Source organism: Triplophysa rosa, linkage group LG22, assembly GCF_024868665.1.
Source record: "Triplophysa rosa linkage group LG22, Trosa_1v2, whole genome shotgun sequence".
Lineage (NCBI taxonomy): Eukaryota > Metazoa > Chordata > Actinopteri > Cypriniformes > Nemacheilidae > Triplophysa > Triplophysa rosa.
This window is the reverse complement of record NC_079911.1, coordinates 16,275,541-16,298,068: the sequence shown is the minus strand read 5'-3', so window position 1 is coordinate 16,298,068 and position 22,528 is coordinate 16,275,541. Positions and strand designations below refer to the sequence as shown.

At 38.6% G+C, this 22,528-nt stretch overlaps 1 protein-coding gene across 2 annotated transcripts in view; it reads right to left on the bottom strand.

The window, feature by feature from the left end:
- Positions 1-22,025, bottom strand: part of nf1b (neurofibromin 1b) — a 50,474-nt gene extending 28,449 nt beyond the window's left edge. For both annotated transcript variants that reach the window (XM_057320587.1, XM_057320588.1), the window contains exons 1-28: positions 21,715-22,025; positions 18,192-18,335; positions 17,443-17,526; positions 17,097-17,287; positions 16,547-16,653; positions 16,151-16,218; positions 15,645-15,720; positions 14,927-15,084; positions 14,005-14,178; positions 13,579-13,707; positions 13,418-13,492; positions 13,186-13,317; positions 12,930-13,064; positions 12,736-12,849; positions 12,588-12,667; positions 12,381-12,504; positions 9,030-9,276; positions 7,423-7,496; positions 7,066-7,149; positions 6,572-6,910; positions 6,114-6,253; positions 3,995-4,117; positions 3,817-3,900; positions 3,012-3,128; positions 2,747-2,928; positions 2,188-2,399; positions 734-895; positions 531-634 (exon numbers count right to left, since the gene is read on the bottom strand). In XM_057320587.1, coding sequence (XP_057176570.1) covers positions 531-634; positions 734-895; positions 2,188-2,399; positions 2,747-2,928; positions 3,012-3,128; positions 3,817-3,900; positions 3,995-4,117; positions 6,114-6,253; positions 6,572-6,910; positions 7,066-7,149; positions 7,423-7,496; positions 9,030-9,276; positions 12,381-12,504; positions 12,588-12,667; positions 12,736-12,849; positions 12,930-13,064; positions 13,186-13,317; positions 13,418-13,492; positions 13,579-13,707; positions 14,005-14,178; positions 14,927-15,084; positions 15,645-15,720; positions 16,151-16,218; positions 16,547-16,653; positions 17,097-17,287; positions 17,443-17,526; positions 18,192-18,335; positions 21,715-21,774 — 3,719 coding nt within the window. In that variant the 5' untranslated portion in view covers positions 21,775-22,025. The remainder of the gene's footprint in view (positions 1-530; positions 635-733; positions 896-2,187; positions 2,400-2,746; positions 2,929-3,011; positions 3,129-3,816; positions 3,901-3,994; positions 4,118-6,113; positions 6,254-6,571; positions 6,911-7,065; positions 7,150-7,422; positions 7,497-9,029; positions 9,277-12,380; positions 12,505-12,587; positions 12,668-12,735; positions 12,850-12,929; positions 13,065-13,185; positions 13,318-13,417; positions 13,493-13,578; positions 13,708-14,004; positions 14,179-14,926; positions 15,085-15,644; positions 15,721-16,150; positions 16,219-16,546; positions 16,654-17,096; positions 17,288-17,442; positions 17,527-18,191; positions 18,336-21,714) is intronic.
- Between the last annotated feature and the right edge of the window lie 503 nt (positions 22,026-22,528).

Genomic DNA, 22,528 nt, shown 5'->3' with positions numbered 1-22,528 from the left:
ACATGAACATCTCATCTACTCCCCTAAAAGTTTTTTGGGGTTGTTTTAAAGTAAAACACTTATTTATTTATTTATTAATAATTTCATTATAATAATATAAAATCTGTATTAAATATTTTACTATAACGGTTATTAAACCAGTATTTTACTAATACAATAATAATAATGTATTTTTAATAATTAAATAATAGTAATGTAAAATATTTACCACTTTATAAGATAGATATAAATATATTTATATATAAATATTTTATTATTAAATGTTATAAAACCACAATTTTATTATTAATAATTTAATGATAATCAATGAAAAAAAGATTGATTATTATACATTAATTATTAAGTAGTATTGATTAAGTAATAAATAATTTTACTTTTATTTTGTGGCATTGTGATAAGTTACTTCTTATTTAGATTACTTGTTCAGTGTGGACACTGCACAAATAATTTTCTTCATATTTTAGTCTTGTTTATGAAATAATGATTTAAACATTGATCAAAAACATATTCAGGGTCAGTTGGACAGCTACCTCGTGGAATCCACCTCAAAGCTTAACATCTGCCACTCAGATCCTGTGAGAACCCTCCTGAGCAACGGCTCCAATAACTTCTGGAGGTACGTAGCACCGTACACCTGATGGGAGAAATTTCCACCTCGTGAACTTGGCAAACGGAAAAATTATGTTAATCCATCTGATTTGCCTCTGTGATTGTAGAGGAAGTGCAGAGGTACCTTAAAACAGAAGGTCATGATTTTACTGGCCAGGCTGTTTCCACGAAACAGAGTCTGCATGGAATCTGCCAACTCCACCTCCTTAGAGAACATGTTCCACAGGAGCTGATACAACAGATGTCTCGAGTCAAAGAGAGTGACCAGGACACGAGCCAGTTCATCCTGAAAGACCGACAGCGGATGAACTAAATCAGACACATCTGAGATCACTAAACATTGATGCAGTTTGTAAACGTTCAAGCACTTGTACATCTTGTGTACTGTGCTTCATGTATTTTAATGCTAATATTGCATATATTTTGTATAATTGGTCTATACAATAGTCTACCACAAGTATATTGGGTGTACTTGTGACTCTTATGTACTGTGCTTATTTTAATCTTATTGTGTGCTTATTGTTATTGTAAAAAAAAGTCTTTCAAATTTCAATTCAGTTGTAAATGTTCAGTTGGTTGTGTACAGTGTTGTTTACATATCGTGAAACTGTCTATACATAACATTGTTGTATATCAAGTATATAAGCACTTGTGTACTGTACCTTGTTTCATAATGTGTATATATTTTGTATAATTAGTATACATAACATTGCATGACAAGTACTTGTGACTTGTGTACTGTGCTTCATGTTTTATTGTGTGTATTGTGCATTTTTGTATATATATTTTGTATACTACTATCATGTACAATACAAATATTGATCTATAGACAGTTTCAGCGGCAACAACCAACTCAAACTTAACTTCCGGTAGACCCCCGCAAAGAATCAATAACTGTTGAGTAGTTTTAATTTAATACAATTAATATACAATGAAATATGAATATAAATTAAATATAAAATAAACTGTTATATTATAACCAAACACACACCGGCAGTTAACTTTGCGTCCAATGAAACTGTCTACATAAGGCCTGAAAGAAATGCCTCAAGTGCATCACGGGACAGTATTGAAGTGTAGGTAAAAGTAAAATTTTATGAAACAAACCCAAATATTGTTAGAGAAAAGTGTGTGCGATTGAGAGCAAAGAGACACAAAAAGAGAGCATATGATATTAATATGGATAGATAAATCAATATTATTTATTTATCCATCCATCTAAAAAAACAAAACATTTCAGCTTGTAAATGAACAGGTGTAGGAAAAAAGGGATCACTCACAAATCATTACACAGCACAATAACAAAACAGCATGTAAATGGCTTATGTAAGAAATGGGAATTCACAAATCAGTATACAAATAAAACATCGACATCATTGTTGTTGGCTAAGACCTTAATCTATCTGAATATCGAACGCTCAAACCACTGCCACTCAATTTTTGATTAAAAGATTGAATATAACCCAAAAATACACATTTCTAAAGTTAAGGTTTTGCAAATCGCGGTTTGAATTGTTGCTTTATTCACTGTAAAATTAAGTCCTTTTACGAAACAAAAATAGGCAAAAATGTACCCACCCACTGGGAACAAGGCACCACATTGGCCAACGCCATGGCGATAGGTAACTCCCCCTGGTCGCCCATCATCGTGACGAGTTCCACAAGCCTCTCGAAACGGTCGGCCAGAGCGGTTTCAGCCAGCGTGTCAAACTCCGTCCCCTGCTGCAGAATCTTTGTGAGGACCTCCATAAAAGTGGCCCGGGTGTGCAGGTCCTTATGATAGCCCAGACCTGCAAGAGCACAACACAAAGTAGAAACATTATGTGTATATAATAAACTGTGCTTTTAGATATTTCCACTAAATATTTTTTTAATATTGGCCGAGCACCACTTCTACAAAACTCCAGAGATCTTTGTCTTGTAGAGAGGTTTATGTTTATGTAAATTGTTGGTCTAGAAGTTCGTAAATGCAAAAAGTGTTGGTATAGAGGTTGGAGTGCCCAGAGGTTTGTGAATTTAGCATTGTGCACTTGTAAAGACGTTGTTGTTTTAATTTGTGTGTGTTTGCTGCACGTCGTGGTTTAGTGTTAAAAATAAACATGTTTGGGGTTTGCATGAAGCGCCTCGATTCTCTCACCGATGGAATGCATGAGGCCGCTGTCCACATTGGCATTGAGCAGGTTGGACATCGCCAGAACGGTACAGTGACGTAGCGACGCCAACCGCCTGGACATCCCTCGCTTGCGGCCGACCACCTGCTGACCCTCATCCTCCACTTCACTGCAGTCATTCAGCAGGTTCATGAACAGAGTGAAGTACCTGCAGAGACCAACAGGGGGCGGAGTTAAGAATAAGCCACGTCACAGGGTAAAGTAAAGACTAGATGGATGTGAGGGTCTTACTTGAGGAACAGCTGTGATTTGGCCTCCATCAGCTCCACACCATCACCCTCCTCTGGCTGCAGGGGGAGACCGGCTAACAGAGACACCACCGCCTCCATACTCGCCTGGTCCAGATCCCTGTCAATCAAAACAAAATTCTCTCAAAAAATAATGAGGGGATCTTTTAGCCCTGCTTCATTTCATGCGGTGTTGCAAATCGTCGCTGTCCTTGCGAAAACTCGGGTGTCCAAATTTGCTGTTCTTCGGGAAATGGAATTCACTTTTTAATGATTTTAATACGCTTTACTGATTAGGTTTTTTGACAAACATAAAGGGTAATTAATAATAATGATTTATGGCAAATAAAAATCACAACATATGGAGATACGAGGTTTCAAAAAGACAGAAGCAAAATTAAATGTTCTAATTTACTGGCTAGTAATGGTAAACTTTATTTCGATTTTTTTATTTTTTGAGTCTACGTATATTTTTAAGAGTGCAGTTTAATTCCTTTCAGACGAATGACAAACAAAGATTCAAATGGTCTGGTGTTTGTTAGAACAGTCTGAACCCTTCTATATGTAAAACGAAGCCTTTTAAGTTATGATTGGGAAACCTATTTGCATGTGAATGAAGTATAAACGCTGTAACCAAGAGCCAGGGGCAATCGCTCAATTGATTAACAAATAGCCGCCCATATTTCCAGCACTTTAGTCCTGAAAGTTTTGATATGACTCCTTTCCGAACCGCCCGTTTCTGCAGTTTAGTTTTGGTCTGGGTAAACGGCATCAGGTCTTACTTTATGAAACATTCATGAGGTTTTTACCTGGTGAGACACTTCACATCGTCGTCGGCTGCTTGGTTAGACGTTCCCATCACCCAGTCTGTCAAATACTCCACCATCTTGTTCCTGAAACAAACACAAACCCAATGCACTCCACATGAGGACAACACGTGCAAATCTGACCGTCAAATAAACAACAGGGCTACAACGGGCCTTTCACCTGAACTTCATCTCCTGACAGAAGGAGAGATCATCTCTACGCTTCATCATCACGTCCACCAGCTGGCACAGTTTGGTTTTGATCTGAATGGCGTGGACCATGTTGCCCAGGATCCGCACGTACCTGCCAACATACCAACAGATTCATAAACATGTCTGTTTTATGAACAGTTCCTTAAAAATCTGGTGCTTTAATATTATTTGCTGCCCAAATTGTTGACCTTTTTTACATAAATAAATAACGCTATCAGTCAAATTTATCTATTAGTTTATTTCAAAATGTAATTAATAATCACAATTAAAATACACATTATATATACGCAATATATTTTGCAACACCACTAATGTGCATTACTGTACCTGGGAATCAAACCCATGACCTTCCCTGCGTCTGAAATAGTCTACTTACACAATATATATTAGAGGTCGACCGATAACGATAATTTGAACTATCGGCAATAATCCCCACCGGTAGTTTTTCCTGGTTGCGTTTGACCCAGACGCAGCAGGGAAAGCTCTACTGTGATACGCAGGTGGAGAGTTCCGAGTGTAGTGTAAAACGGCGACCTCTAGAGGTGGAAATAAAACGGACAGCCTGTTTGGTTTGGAGCTATACAGTTTATGGTTTGGAGACGCGAGCCACAGTCTGCACGAAGCGGAAAAGTTTCACAATGACAAGGTAGAGCCAGTTGCAGTAAACATGATGTTAAAAAGTAATTAATTTATTAACTATATGCTGCATTTAATGGGGAACAGCGGTATTTTTGCAACCAGGGCTGAGAGCGCGCTAACATTAGTAGACTATTAACGTTAGCTTAAGAAGTTATAACATGGTGACAAAAATACACGCAGAAATGTTTAAATTTTATTATTGTAACTATGGATAGGCATTTGTGAGTATTGTGTGTGTGTGTGTGTGTGTGTGTGTGTGTGTGTGTGTGTGTGTGTGTGTGTGTGTGTGTGGTGTGTGTGTGTGTGTGTGTGTGGTGTGTGTGTCGCGCGCGCGCGCGAGATCCGCCTCCGAAATAGAAACGATGACGGAGACAGCAACGAACGGCTAATTAATGACATTCGTTATAATGCAAACAAACACGCATGTGAACACGACAGTATATATTGTAAAATATTGCAATGGATCCATCATTCTGCTAGTTTGGTGCCAAGAATGTTTTAAATTGTTAAAATTTTAGAAATTACCTAATTATAATTTTGTTTAAATCATACACTGGAGTTAATAATGTAGTTAATATTTATGTGTTTTATTTAAAAGTACAATACAGTTTAGTGGTTCAAGCAACGTGTTTATTGATGTAATACACTTAATTGCTAATTTACTTTGTGTGGTTTTTTTTATTTGAAATAAACCATTAAAAAAAACTATCAATCGTTATCCACCTTAGTTATCGTTATCGGCAAAATCCAATATCGGTCGACCTCTAATATGTATAGTAGGTGAAAATCAGTAAGAGTCATGAAGAGACTATTTCAAAGTAACGACATAAACAAATGTTACTGCGCATGCGCTCGTTCGTGGGCTGCCCTTAACTTCTGGTACACATTCGCAAACAATAGTGCCTGTAGATTATTTCTGATAACAAGCAAAAGAAATCGTTACTTGGATAAACTTGCCTCTCCAATCTTTGAATTTAGACTGCGTTACCAAGCTCAACCACTAGATATCAATGTCCCATACAGTTTCTTTCAATGCGACAAAACTACAGAACCCAGGTAACAAATTGTTTATTTAATCAAATTAACATACAACAAATAGTTTATTTAACACAATGATTATACATTAAAATAATAATATCAATTAATATTAACATAAATTAAATTAAATATAAATAGTTATATTATTAGACACTAGCCAGACCGATAAACAAACACAGACCGGAAGATAACTGCAGTCCAGGCAAACACATCCGATGAAACGGTCTAATGTCCGAAACATCAGTGTGCAAAAAATAGTAACAAGAAATTTACCAAAAATGACTATTTGTCTTGATGCACATGTCTAATTTTGCACACTGTTAGTAGAAAAATGATACACTTTTTACGAGTGTGAACATTTACTGAGGGTAAGAATGTTTGTTTATGGTTCAAGAGGGGATGTAGCGTACCTGACCAGATTGAGCATCATTGTTTCAATGCTGGCTTGACCCAGATGCTCTGAACTGCCCTCTGTGTGGTTATCTAAAAGGTTCTTCATGATTGCGATGGTATGCACCACAAACTGTGTGTTGGTCTCATTTATTGGCACCTAAACATGTTTGAACACACAAACCTACTGTAAGAAACTCGATAGCAAATAGACGCTATTACTACACATCTTAACTAATTACTAATTTCCCAGGACGTGTAATAAGAAGAGGACATCTTATATCCACAACAACAAATAAGGGCCCATTTCCTATTAAGGGTTAGAAAGAAGGTGGAAAGCTATAAAACCTTGACTAACATTAAAAATAGACTATAAACTATGAAATAAACTGATAGAAAATGAAACATGATCAATCTCATCTCTCTCTCTTTCTCTCTCTATATATATATATGAATAAAGGGTGGGGGGTTGTCTTACCGGCCCCTGCGCATCGAAGAATCTGCTGATGCTGTTTTTGAGCTTGTTGAAGAGCATAGGGTACAGCGCAGGACTGAGCTCCAGCCCCACCAGGTCTTTGACGTTAGTACGGATCTGATGGCCCTTCTCGTGACTGCACACCATCAGAGACAGCAGTCGGTCCAAGAACCTGCCCAGGGGCGTCTCCGGGTTCCCCTCACAGGAGGACATGGAGACCATGGAACCCTTGCGATCATTCAACATGCCCATGGGAGGACTGTAGGTGGCGAGAGCAGACGTGTTCCTCTGCAAGCACACGCCACCCAGCGCACACAGGAAACCAGTCATATTGATCCATTCCTGAATATAATATAAAAATATGAATCATAAAATGTATTCATTATTTTTGAAGGTACTGGAGAATCAGCCATATGTATATATGTCAAATCTATTTTGTTCATATTTATTGTGCTGTTATACTATAGCTACAAGTGAAGGGTCTGGCTGATTCTAACCTGACTGTCCTCCAGTTTCGTTTTCGGGTGGCTTAATATTAATTTGGTGGCATGCTCCCATTTAGCATGCGTGTCCTCCCAGGCCTTCAAAGAGAACAAAGCAGTTATCATCCATACATTCACTTTACATTAGACATGTTAATCAAGTTACAGTGCCTAATAGAACATTGCCGTGGACTGTCCAATCCAGCCAAGCATAGAAAACAAGTCAAGTGTTTGCATATGCTCAGAGTAATTCAAAGCAGTGACGATAAATAAGGCACGGCACAAAATCAGACTTCTGCAAATGTGCTCTGCTGTTCTCTGTTCTGAAGGAAGACAGGAAGTCGATGTGTGTGTGATTGTGAGACCTCTGACCTCTGTGTTTCCTGGGGTGGGCAGCTCAATCCTCCGAAGTAAAGCCATTACTCTTTTTTGGAGAGCTGAACGGCCTGAGGAAACACACACACACACACACAGTTAAGAATCTGTATCCCAAGCCAAGCGAGTTAAAGGGATTGTTCACCCAAAAATGAAAATTCTGTCATCGTTTACACACCTGTCACCTGTATAAATTTCTTTGTTCTGCTGAACACAAAGGAAGATATTTGGAATAATGTCAGTAACCAAACAGATCTCATCCCTTATTTACTGCCATAGTAGAGAAAATAAATACTAAGGGAGTCAATGGGGGATGAGATATGTGTGGTTACTGACATTCTTCCAAGTATCTTCCTCTGTGTTCATCAGAACAAAGAAATTATACAGGTTTGGAACAATTTTTGGGTGAACTATCCCTTATAACAGTTTTGTTATAGTTTTAGTAAGACTCTGAATTAGCTTTGAATTTATTAGTTATATTTTATAGTTATTTAGTATATATATTATTATTATTATTAGTTAGTAAATTATATAGTATATTAATATTTGTTTTGCTTTTAGCAAATTTGTTCTATGCTTTTGTCATTTTATTTTTTTATGTTATCTTAAAAACTAGTTCCATTTTCATTTATTTTTCATTTAATTGTATGGTTTATTGGTGAGGCCACATTAATAATAATATTTAGACTGATATTTTATACGATTTAAATTTACAGAAATGTTTTAATAGTTTTAGTAAACTTTAATAACGTTTATTATGCTGCTGCCCTTTTAAGAGATGCACGGATCTTATATAATGTAACACGCGTCTTGTTTCCACATGCGTTTTGTTCCCGTAAGACACAATTGATTACTTTTTTAAGGATAATTGGTAATATTGGAATTTTGGCATAATTTTGTGTCGATATGTCTGATTAAGAGTAAGAAGACGTGAAAGAGAACTCAAATCAGTATTTTGCGCGTTGTCTGATGCGGCATTCCGGCCGCGCGCGTATCTCAAACAGCACGTAAGAACCGAATCCAGTAATCTTTTGCATCTTCTTGGAAATATTTCAGTAGGCAAGTCTTAAAAATGTACCAATTATAATTTCCCATGACGATACAGCCCTGGCCCGATCGGGCAAGTGACAGTTCTCTCAACTGGCCCGAGGATCTCCCATGCTGGCCCCGGGCCATCGGGCAGTCCTCCATGTCGAGCCCTGAAAGTTCTATGCTGCCCTCTAGTGGTGATTCGCTCTATAGCAGAATTTCCCTGTCCCGGCAGTCCATAATGGTTTAAACTGCAATACTACCTTTTTGCCTTTCTATCAAAGTTTAAAACATAAAATTGCAGGTTACTTTATGTACTTATATTCACATGGGTTGAAATCAAACGACATTAATCTGACATTGCAACTTTAAAGTAAACCTCAAAAGGCCACCCCTCAGTTATAGCTCAGTTTGGATTTTCTTGTACATCTTAATTGAGAATGTGTTTATACAGATTACTTTAAACCTGAATGTTGTGCACTATAAATATTTTAACACATGCAGTATGTGCTCAGGAATCATAGACAAAACCAATTTTTTAAATCCTCATTTAAATACAGGTTTAAAAAACAGACCTGTAATCATCATGTTACTGATGGACGCAAACTCCATAAATGTGTTGTAATTGGCCAGGAGTGACTGCACTGGGATGTCCTCAGCACTACAGCGGATCTCTGCCTCCTCACACAGATAACGGAAACAGGACATGGCCACCAGAACTGCCTCCATGTCTGGACTCCACAGGAACATGTGGATACAAACCTCCAGCTTGGTCTGGGCCTGCCTGCAGATGGCGATGTTGCCACCCGCTGTGACACGGTCCTGAACAAGAGAAACAAACGAAACATAGCAAAGTCTTACACCATGGCTGCGTCCGAAAACGCATACTGTGACAATACTTACTGAATTTGAATAAGTACCTACCTATCGGCCGTCAAAACAGTACGTTCTATATAGTATGAGTGGGAGTAGTATGAATACATTTCGGACGTGTTTTATGGTCATGTGACCCATATGCTCTTTGGCCTTTGAGGTATTAACAACAACCTACACGTGAGAGTTGATAAAAACATAATTTAGTCATGAGAAATTCATTTATTGGCACTTACATTAAAAACGGACGTAAAGTTTTCCGCTATATTTATTTGATTTACTTTTGAAATTTGACCGTTGCTCAGCTCCCGTGGCATCATGGGATAGAGAAGTGTCCATCCGATCCACACTCACGAATCTCGGCGGAAGTAGTAGACCATCCGGGTATTTCTCGCCTACTGTTTTTTGCATAATGAGGTTTCGAACATACTATTCATGACTCATACTCATTTTCGCCTACTATATAGTATGGAAGTAGGCGATTTCGGACGCAGCCCGTGTCTACACCGGGCGCGGCATCCAGTGTGGACAAATTTTAAAATGATAATGGGTTCTAATGTGCTATTGTCTGTTGTCGCGTCCGGTGTAGACCCGGTGTTAGAATGGAATGCTTAGGGTGACCATACGTGCCATTTTTCCCGGACAAGTCCGGGCCAGGATTTCGGGTGAATCCCCCAGAGGTCGCATTTGTCCACAGCATACGTTATCGAGGTTTACGAAAAAACATTATAAAACTAACATTGATTTCTCTTAAGACGTCATCTATAGGACCATCTCTCAGGACCTGAAGTGGGAGTCCCACATAGACTCCATTGTAAAGAAGGCCCAGCAGAGGTTATACCTCCTCCGTCAATTGAGGAAGTTCTACCTATCACAGGAGCTACTGACCCAGTTCTACTCAGTGGCCATCCAATCTGTTCTGTGCACTTCAATTACTGTTTGGTATGGCTCGGCCACCAAATCAGACCTACGAAGACTACAACGGACAGTTCGTAGTGCTGAGAAAATTATTGGTGCTCCTCTGCCCACACTTCAGGACCTGTACGATTCCAGAGTGAAAAACAGGGCAAGAAAAATCATCATTGACGCCACACACCCAGCACACAAACTTTTTGATCTGTTGCCCTCTGGCCGGCGCTTTAGAGCACCAAACACTAGGACTTCCAGACACAGAAGCAGCTTCTTCCCCCAGGCAATCTCCCTCCTAAACAGATAACTGCTCCTTAAGAGCAATATTCCACTTCCACTACTGTGCCTTATTATATCTACATCTTATGTATACATGTATATAACACTACCTCTACTTACTAAATTATCCATTTGCACAAGTGTACATACAATCTGTTAATATGTATATTCTACTATTTACTACCCTGTACAATGTCTCTTATATGTTATTACCCCCCATTTTCTGTAAAATAGTCTTTATTTTATATATGCACAATTTAGAATCTTTTAGACTGTAAATCGTATTATTGTCATGGCTCTGCTTCATTTAGTCATGTTTTCCTTGGTCCTGTAGCAGAGTCATGACAAAGCCTTTGGTTATGTGTGTAGAGAAACATATTATTGTCCTTTTGACAATAATATACGTTCTCTCCGGTGTCTCGTCTTCTAGCCCCGCCCTCTCGTTACCTCGTTAGCTTCTCCTTAGTGTTTGATCCCTGTCACCTGCCTGTCACCCTCCCTGTGTTATCATCCCTCGTTTGTTTTCCCCTTTATAAACCCTGTGTATTCCTAGTCCTGTGTCGGTTCATTGTTTCCTGTTTCCTGTTCGTTCATGTAGTTCTCGGTTTCATGCCCTACCTTGCCTGTTTTGTAAGTTTGGTTTTGTTTATGATTTGTAGTTCTCGTTTTGCCCCTTGTGGGAAGTTTTTTGTTTATCGTTTGAAATCTCTCTTTGTTATAGTGTTTTGTCTCCCCATTGTGGGTTTTTGTTTTGTTATCTGTAAATAAACCCTTTTTTGTTAAAACCTCACCACGGCTGCCTGCAATTGGGTTCTTCTAGCGTAATTCCTGACAATTATATTGTATTGTCATTGTGTTGAATGTCTGTACTAGAAGCTTCCAACACCAAAGAAAATTCCTTGTGTGTGCAAGCACACTTGGCAATAAAGCTCTTCTGATTCTGATAATCATTGTAGTTTCATTCTTACCTTGAAATATGGTGTTTGCTATTTTTAAATAAAACCTGAATTAATAAACCTCGATGACGTATGGGGTGGATAAATGTGACCTCCGGAGGAAAAATGGCACGTATGGTCACCCAAGAATACTAGAATACTGAAAGATTAATCACAGATTTATTAGTCTGGAAAAGAAATGTTAAAGGAACATGAAAATCCTGTCATCATTTACTAACCCTCAAGTTGTTCCAAATCTGTATACTTTTCTTTGTTCTGATTAACACAGAGAAAGATATTTGGAAGAATGCTTGTAACTAAACAGTTCTTGGATACCATTGACTTGAAGATAAATTATCTTATTATCTTGAAAGAAGATAATAATAATAATACATTTTATTTATAATGCGCTTTTCTAAGACCCAAAGCGCTACAAACAATCAAATATAAGATAAGAGAAGTATATAAATAAAATAATAAACAAACAATAAACATAAGAGGAAGAAGTATAAAACACAAAATTTAAATCATAAGATAATCGTAACAAAACAATACAATAAAGTACTACTCATAAAAGGCAGCATAAGCTAGTTTAAAAAGATGAGTTTTTAACAATTTCCTGAAACTGACTACTGTGGGTGCATTTCTAATAGTGACTGGAAGAGCATTCCATAACCTGGGTATGAAGATATTTTGAAGAATGTAGGAAAGCAAACAGTTCTGGGGCACCATTGACTACCATTGTCATTTTTCCTACTATGGTGGCCAAGAACTGTTCGTGTTCATCAGAACAAAAAAATTCATACAGATTTGGAACAACTCGAGGGTGAGTAAATAATGACAGAATTTTTATTTTTGGGTGAACTGTCCCCTTAAGGTCACACTTTACCCATAATTGCTTGCAAGGAATAAATGGTCGCAACATCTTACCTTGTTCCTGAGGAGGAATTTGTTCCTGCAGATGAGAATCTCTCGCAGCCACTTGAGAATCTCTGTGCTGTTGATCAACTGATGGCCAAACAGCTTCTTGCAGATGAAGAACAGGACCTGAGAACTGGACAAACAGACAATCGGTCGAAAGAAAGCTTCAGGAAACTGCGCTTTGCTTAAAGATGTCGAGTCTCTCCGATGGACTACCTGACATCCCAGAACGTTTCCATAGGAGCATCTGGGTTCCACAGCTCAATGCTGTCGGGCTGATGAAGGACCAACAGAGCCTGAGAAAGAACAACATTCTCATCAATCGACTCGAGAACTAAACGATGATGACTCACGATGATCTTACCTCCATGGCCTCCTGGGAAATATCCCCCATGTTGGCCAGAGGTACGAGCTGCATCAGGCCTGTGATGAGCTCCGTCGTGCTGCCGTGGACGTCCTGACCCGGTTTACCTGGATTCTGATTCATATAGACGGGACATGAAATACATTTGTGATGGATCGCGATCAAGCCAGAGGAAGCTGTATCTTCTCACTCACGTATAGCATGAGTTTGGGATCCAAGTGAATGAGCTTCACCAAAGCCAAGAGCAGATACTTGTGACTCCTGGTGTCCAGATCTGTGGCTTTCTCTTTGAACTTCAGACTGCTCATTTTTTCTTTAAACGTCAAGCTCTGACAAAATGAAAAAAGAGGGAGAAAACTTTTGCAAAGCACATGGGGTGGCACGAGGGTGAATAAATGATAAACGTTTCATTATTCTATTCCTTAAAAACAGGTTCAACGGTCGTCTCACCGGTGTCGAGCGTAAAGGGGCGTGACTGCTGCAGCCCTGCACGACTCGCCCCAGAGTCTCTGCAAACATGAGACGCAGCTCTCCCGAGTAACAGTACACCGTATCGATCTTCGGCCACCAGTCCAGAGGGGACTGCAACATGATGGAAGACACACAGAGGACATTTGGACACCCTGCGAGTGAATCCCACATTCAATCTCTCTGAGGTGAAGTAAGGACATTAAGCTCTTACGTTGGTGATGATCCTGTGCAGAGAATTCACCAGCACTAAATGGAAGATGGGGGGCGAGGACGACGCCAAACACACCTGAGGGCATGCAGAGAAAGAGAAGAAAGTGTGAAAGGAAGTGAGGACGATCTGTGAGCGACATGTTTGTGGGAAGATGTCCGCACCTTAAACTGCTGATTGTTGTGCGGGTTGATTCTGAAACAGGAAACGAAACAGTCGATCATCAAATCCACGTCTGCACTCTGACTCCCCGTGCCTCTGGAAAACGGCTTTGTCGGGTTAAAAAGCAGCCCCTGGAGGGAGATTAAACCAAACCAAATTTCAACCTGGAAACACTGAAGAAGACATAAGGACTTTTGCAAGTCACTGCATTGTGGTCTGAAAGTGACCTATTTGTCAGATATGGTGAGCCATACCCAAAATGTGACCTCTGCATTTAACCCATCCAGAGAGTAGTGAACACATGTGGCCACGACTGCCTTGCATGCACTGCATATGTCAATGTGATGTTCATATGGGAGATGTAGGTCCAAGTCTCATTTTTGTCATTCTTTATGAGGTAAAGGTCTAAAAAAAGGTTTCCAAAATACCTTCAGGTCCACCACGATGGACTGCACGAGCAGGAAGATGACAGAGTGATCCTCCCAGTTAATGTAGGTGGAAGCTTTACACAGTTTGATGCAGGCGATGGCCGCGCTCTCCGTAAGCTGTTTGCTCCCACCGTGACCAGTCAAGGCTTTCCGTAGATTCTCCAGGAATAGCTTCTACGTAAAAAAAACAGAAAAATACAAATTACAGGGTGTTCAATGACAATTATGATCATTTTTTCTTAGGTTTATACCGCTGCTTGGCTGTTGTACTATTCCATTATTATGATGTGGATTACCCAGTAGGTCTGATCAATTGAAATAACAGCTATACAAACAGATACATTATGTATACTCAATATTTATTCATTTCCATTTATGAATTTGGCAGATTTAACGTGCATTTAAGATACAATATACATATATTCAATATAATAATCAAACATTTCATCATTATATCTGGCCAATCAGAAATAACTAATAGGCTGCCAAGCTCCTCCCCTTTTCATAACGCAGTTTCTTACTAATTCACATTTATGTGCATTAATCTGCATTTAAGACATAGCAAATATATGATCAATATGCATATTTAAAAAATAATAGAAATATTTCATTTAAAGGTCCAGTGTATGTATTTAGCGATGAGGTTGCAAATTGTTTAGGGTTACTGTAGAAACAACATGGCGGATTCCATGCAAGGGGTGTATGTAGATAGAAATGGCTCATTCTAAGGTAATAAAAACATAACGCTTCATTATGTATGGTCTTTATACACCTCTGAAGACATAGTTTTGTTCATTATATTGCATTTCTGTCAATAGAGCATCCTAAAAAAATACAGTACACATAGGACCTTTAAGAGCAATAAGAATCTATTGAATGTAAATGAGCACATGTGTAAATGTTTGTTTGTAAAAGCATGTGCCTTGTTGTCTTTGGAGTCCTCTGGGGTTTCTCTGGACATGTCTTGAGTGATGTCAGGGCAGAGGATGAGGAGGATGATCTGCAGGGGCCACACAGCCGCCTTCCTCTTTGCGTTCTCAGCAAAACTATCCACCAGATCAAACAGCTTCTCTGCACACTCTACAACACACACATTTAATATGTCTAAGCATTGCAATCAGTGTTGGGTAAGTTACTCTGAAAAAGTAATTAATTACTAGTTACTAATTACATATTCGATAATGTAATTAGATTACTGTACAAGTTACTCTCTTCAAAAAGTATTTAATTACTTATTACTAATTACTTTCTATATCCTATATCCACCTTGATGAGTTAAGTGATTCAAGGATAGACATGAAACGGCTCTTTTAATTCATTCAAATAAATAATATAAAACTACATAAAGTATTATTATTAATTACAAATGTGAGAATTATACATTGAAGCACGGATTTTAAAGTTATACTTTGAATTTTGATGTCAATTCCTCTTCTGCACACACATATTACACAAAGTATTTAGTTTAATTACATCAGAAGTAACTGTAATTAAATTACAGAAAAAATAAGAGTAATCCCTTACTTTACTTTTCAAGGGAAAGGTAATTAAATTACAGTAACTAATTACTTAGTAACACCCAACACTGATCGCAATACTCATATTATCATATGGTACACTGGGGTTTTTAGTGGACGTACCGGCCATGTCCGCCTGTGGCCTCTGGTACAACATTGTGAATTCATCAGGATAATTCTCCACCCAGTTCCAGAATGCCTGAAAATCCAAATAAAAGATACACGTGGAAGATGTGACATCACGAGTCAGTCCAAAACCACACAGAAGCAATTGCAAAACACACAAACAATGAATTGAACTATTGGCTTTTATCTGCTTTTTATGGATACACTCCTACAGGGGGTCTGAAAGAAAACTTCCATAAAAATCTAAATCTAAGCGTGTGTCCTGGCCAACTGAGAAGACAATATGTTAACATTTCATCATTTAAATATATAAATACCAGCATGTGGTACTTGATAAACAAATAAGAACCATTCAGATGATCACTTTGGCAATTATGTAATTCAAATAATGAAATAAAATGACATCTTGTGAATATGATTTGCACTGTGATTTGTCTCCACTGGCAAGTTGGTTTCATGTTCATGTTTCGTTTTCTAGTTTCCTTCCTGTAAAACACACACACCTTCTCTAGATTATAGATGACGCTCAGCTGTGCCGGCTTCTTCAAGGCTTTGAATTTAAACACAGTTTCTGCAAGAAAAAACACAGGAAGTTTATGAAACATTGATTTAAACTGTAATTTATAAGTTAAAAACTTTCTCGTTCACAGGTTAATGTACAGAGAGTATGAGCCAATAAGAGACTGATTTTCCCGAAAAACATTTACATTTATCGAAACATTGTTTGGTTGCGCATAATTTGCTCAACCAATAGTGCAAGCTAGGGGCGGGGCTATCTGTTTGTATGACCAATGGAAAATGGCCTGGGCATTTGGGAACAGCCATTTTCATTGTAATATCACTTGGTCACCCTACTAGTGCAAAAAATGACACATGGCATTAAATGCATATACTGAAACCTTGCAGGAGGCGTTTGAGTTTACAACAGTCCACATTGATGTGCTGAATGAGCTCGATGTCGTGCACGTCTACGTTATCTTCAGAGCAGACGGTCAATTCCTGCAACCTGGGGGCGGGTAAAAATAGATACGAGAAATATGAGAGATCATAGTTATAGTTAAGAAAATAATACAATTATCAAGGACTGAAAACGTTTACTAAAGTGTTATAAGTAATTCAAAGGTATTTATCTTATGAGAAAATATAGGTCCAGACATGTAAACAGTAACAGACTGTCGTGAACCATAAATTATAAGTAAACTATAAGCCATATAGGTGCTGTGCATTGTTGAGGTTAAACCACAGTTAATGACCAATCAGCATCCAGGACCAGATCTGTTTTTAAGAGTAATCAGAAACTAAACAACAGTAAAACTGGATTTCACAACACATGTTGTGTGACATTCATGATAAATGTAAAACAACTACATCAGGGGAAGTGATATTTCAGGGTGATGTTAAACAATGATCCATTCAAACTCTGGTTTCAGGTGTACATGTGTTAGGTACCTGGTAGAGATGCGACTGAAGACGGCGTTGAAGTTACTGCAGCTGAGAGAGAACAGAACCCCACAGGCTGAGTGGCGCAGCTCGGCTGCGTGCTGGTTTCCCTCGCGGTACGTGTGGATGAAATGACAGATCTCAGGCAGTAGCTGCTTCACCAGCATCATCTCGTCTAGACGCATGCTGTCTTTCGGTTGCTGGAAAGAGATCAAAGTAAGATAAAAGAAAAGGACACAGAACTCTGTTTTAAGTTTAAACAGCTCATACCAACGTGTCTCTCTGTCAAATAATAACACAATGGTGAGACAGAAAGTGAGAGAGGGAGAAAGACTGAGTGGCAAGTGTCTCTCACCCCTGACAGGCACTTCTCAAGTGTGTCCAAAATGATTAGCTGGGACAGGTAGAGGTTCTTCTCTGCAGTCTCACCAAATATTCTCTGCAAAAGAAACAGACGTGTGTGTGAGAGAGAGAGAGAGAGAGAGAGAGAGAGAGACTCCCTCACTCCAACAACACAGAGAATCAGAACTGTGTCTGGAACAAACGTTGATGGTTTCATCGGACACACGCATCTGTCCCAAAGTTAACTTCCAGTCTGTGTTTGGTTGTAATATAACAATTTATTTTACATGTTATTTATGTTAATATTTTATTGCATAATAATTGTATTAAATTAAATTAAAACTACTCAACAGTTACTGATTCTTTGAGGTCTACCGGAAGTTGCGTCTGGGCCAGAAAAAACTGTCTATAAGGCCGAAAACTCCATTCACATGTTTATAACTTTTAAATATTCTAAAAATATTAAATATGACTCCATGAAGGATGTTTTTACAGCAAGACACAAAGTGCCAAGCAATAAATCATGATCCAGTTTTTGTCACAACAAGCCACGCTCAACAGAACTGTGCTGGGTAGCTCCGCCCATAGTGAAATCTCATTGGTTCACGATCCTGCCCCACAGCTGTATTTTAAACATTGGCTGTGACATTTTCAGTTCTGCAGCATCTTGACAGGCAGGACAGAATCCTGAAACAACGCTTTTGCAATAGTGACTTACACCCTGAAAACCTCTCACACATCCACAGCATAAGACACACTCACCATGTTATTGACGTTTTTGAGTATGTTGGTGAGTCCACTGATGACCAGAGAGAATTTGTATCTGGAGATGTTGATGAGACATTCTTTATTGTGCTCCGTGCTGATTTTGGTGTGTGTGTTCTGGACGCCAACTTTAACAGGAAGCTGCAAGCAAACAAACAGACAGTTTACACACTGTCCAGGGAATACATCAGGAGCTTCTGTTTCCAGTTTTCAAGGCACTTAGAGAACACAAAATTCTCTCTGGGTTATATAGAGCCTGCCTGTCTGTTGTGTGGATTGTCTTTAATTTATCTTTGTGTGAAAACAGTTATTTTGAATTATCGTTAAATATTTTTTTACAAAGACTGAATTCAGCAGTTATGTATTTCCTCATTTGACAAGTCTTAAGGTTTTTAAATAGCCAATAGCCTTTAAATAGGAGACAATGCTACTGCTAATCAAGGCAGGTAGTATTAGTAGGGCTTTTTTCATTCTAGAGAGCATTTTATTGGACAAACATTTTTTTAGCTCTTTTTTTAGTTCTTGGACAAACATTTACTGTAGAATATTCCATGCCAAATGTGTCTCAAATCTTTTTTCCATTTCCTAAAAAATATTCTTCCATAAATCCTATTGAAATCCAATCTGACAATTTCCTTTTTTTTAAATATTGCAGTGTTTCTTATTTAATTTATCTGTGCAGGTCATTTAATTCATGTGCACTTGTTTTTTTTTTAAAATAAAAATGGGCATGGGGATGAGAGTATATTGACTGTCCAATGGCCAGTCTTTCAACTTCCAATGATCCAATCGATCCCAAAAGACAAAATCAAGCCCCGCCCTAGTAATTCTCACTCCAGAAACCGCTTCACCCAGATATCAGAATCAGAAGAGCTTTATTACCACACACAAGGAATTTTCTTTGGTGTTGGAAGCTTCTAGTACAGACATTCAACACAATGACAATACAAATATAATAAGATTTACAGTCTAAACGATTCTAAAATATGCATATATAAAATAAAAGACTATTGTAAAGAAAATGGGGGATAATAACATATAAGAGACATTGTACAGAGTAGTATATAGTAGAATATACATATTAACAGATTGTACGTACACAAATGGATAATGTTGTAAGTAGAGGTAGTGTTATATACATGTCGAAATAAAATGTACATATATAGTGTGCACTATAGTGCACACTATAGGAGTAGTGAAAGTGGAATATTTCACTATATATATGTCACAATACGAAAAAAAACACCATTGCCGAGTTTAAAGTCAACGTTTGGTCAACTTTTGTCAAGAGCTAATAGAATTTAATGAGCTCTTTAACATGACTACAAACCAGTAAACAGTAATAATATTCCAGTCTTAAAAAGCAATAAACCGCTAAAGCCAAACAGCAGTACAAAATATCTTTTTAGGATTATCCATATTTTAGCATCAAGAAAACTCCTAATCCCTGTTGAGCTGCATTTAAAGTGCAATGATCCCAACAGGACCCACAACAGGACCTGCACTTCTTCCAGTTGTTGGCCTATGAGTCTCTCACAGACAGAGGTAAGTTTGCATTCACTGAAAAGCTGAATCTTGTGTTCCAACCGCAGGAATTAGCCCAGAGCGAGAGGACAGAGCATGGGAGGAACAGTTTTGTTTCAATTTGTTTGTTGTTGTAATACCATTCACAACCTTAAGGGGAAGAAATAAAAGCGTGTGCCAATAATTTGGCCTAAACAGAGAGAAAACTAGTTTCCTCCAACCAATACCTACTAGTGTGGCCAGTTTAACCTCGCTCTATATCACCTTGATACAAAACCACTATGTTGTCTTCCAATGACCACCTGTCTGTCAATGTTTCTTTGGTTGTCTAGTAGAATTTTAGTCACAAGTTTACAGGCCTTTGTACAAAACATGGCAACATTGCTTCAACTCTCACAGACACATTCCTGCAGTTAAAACATTGTTTAAAGAGGCCAACCAATGAAGAATGAAAAGGCACCACCACAGGTTGACCATTCACAGAGAGACGTAGCATTCACACACTGCCTTCACTTATCTGTGGGTTTTATTTGTTACATATAACTAGATTTATGAATAAACCAGAAGGATCCACACTAACGGAAAGATCATTGTTGCATACAAAGCTGTTCCAAAATGGCCATACACTCCCGTTGATTATAGTACAGAATGATACTGTATATTTTCATATTTAAAGTTTTCTATGCTAGACAGCAATTCTCCATACTGTACATCTCTTATAATGTAATTTACATAATATGCTTTGTCTGGAACAACATTTCTTTCAACCAATCAAAGCCCTAACTCGTACCCAAGGGACTGGTTAGCTTGGTCCTCGGAAACATCTTTGTCTATTGACAGCCAATCAAAATGACTAGCGTATTGTTGCGATTGCTGTGTCATCAGCCAATCAGCAGCACCGTCTTTACTGACATCATTTTACTTACCGCTTCCATGTCATTTGTTGCACAGCTCAAAAATATTGATGACTCACACTGCACACACTCATTTCGACCAATCAAATGCTTTCTGAAACAAGAACGTCTCGCCCCTGTTGCTGACCATTTCTGACAAGCCATTGCATTTACAGTAGCAAATCATGTCATGGCGTTAACCGAAATGTAAACAAGTGTCACCTAAACTTCCTGTTACGTTTGGAAATTTGTCTACTGCATCTAACAAGCCAGTTTGTTATTTCAGTAACACTGGGTTTCAAAGATCCACTTAAGTGTGTAAATGCGTCCACTAAAAAAGGAAGTGAGGGCGGGACATACCGAGTGTCTCCTTGGTTTTTTGTCAATTTTTGTCACGCTGAAAACAGTTGATTCATATTTTTTATTATTGTAAGGTTAGGTTAAGGGTTGGGGTAGGTGTTAGCTAATGTCATTTATTGTAATTATATGGTAATTAAATGAGATTTTGCTCCACTTCCGGCCCTAGCTGTATCCCTTCGAGCAACAACCTGTCTCCTTCCACTATAATAACCAGCAGAGTTTTGTTTACCTCACAGCCTGGAATCCGAAGAAAAGCTGAAGTGCAGAATGATGTCACAAGTGGCAGAATGCTTATATTTTTAAATGCGAATTTTGGCATGTTTTGGAACACGCCTGTTTTTAAATATCTTATGCTTGTCTTTGTTCACACGTGCATAAATGCAACCACATTTATACTCTTATTTTAGAGGTAGTTTTTAGGTAGCACTAAGACACAAAAATAAGAGTACATTGATTGGTTAAGGATGCTGATCCAAGGCCCACTAATCACTATTCACTACCCTTTCTGATTTAGGGTTAGGTGATAAACAGGACCATCTTATCTCGTGCCTTTAATCTTGCATTGTAAGATAATAAATACGACAGCCTTTAATCTTGCACAGTAAACATAAATATGACAGCAGCATCAGGATCAAGAGGTGGATGGCAGCAGGCGCGCTCTGATCTGCGTGCAGCGGCTGCGTAACTGCGCAGGTCGTAGCGCATCCGTGCAGACCTTCAGAGATGTTCGGATGAGCTCTGACCTGTTCGTCGAATCGGGTGATGACGGCCTGGACCCACTCCACGGGCTTCTGCGCCGCCATGGCCGCTCACGCCTGCACCTCCGCCGCTGATGATGAAAATGACAGCGAGGAAGAGGAGAAGAGGTCGCCTTTTCCGCCGTCTGCGACCCCTGCGGTCCTCGATCCGTGCCGCACTGAGGGCAGATCGAGGGGCGGCTCTGTGTTCGGTCTGGTCGGTATCAGAAACAGCAGCATGCCGCCATGACAGTGCCGGAAGTTTGTACCTCCGATCCAACGAAGCAGCAGCAGCAGCAGCACAGTGGTGCAGATGAGAGATGACGGCACGACTGCGCATGCGCACGCGAAGAGCGAGCGAGAGAGAGAGAGAGATTGTTTTTGAGCTGAATGAATGTGGATGTAAGAAATACATACATATTGTTTATTAGAGCCAATTATTATGATCATATTAGGCTTCTTTTGATGTTTCCCCTCAAAATAACATATTCCGGGAATAACCTAACCATTAAAAAACATTTTTTGTACAATAATAAAATATAAATATATTATAATTTCAACAATATATGATTAATTATAAGATACACTTACGTTTTGTGATTATCAATTTACGATCAAAAAAATAATAGGAAAAGTTACTGCGTAAAGAACAGTTTTATACACTTTAGATATGCATTACTGGTATGTTTACACTTGTTTTAATGGTTATTACGAGTGCAAAATCAATACAAAAATCAGGTTTCGGGCTGTAGTAAGTGATAAATACGTGTTTTTAATATTAACAGTATGATCTCTGTCGCAAGTTAAACTTGTGGTAAAG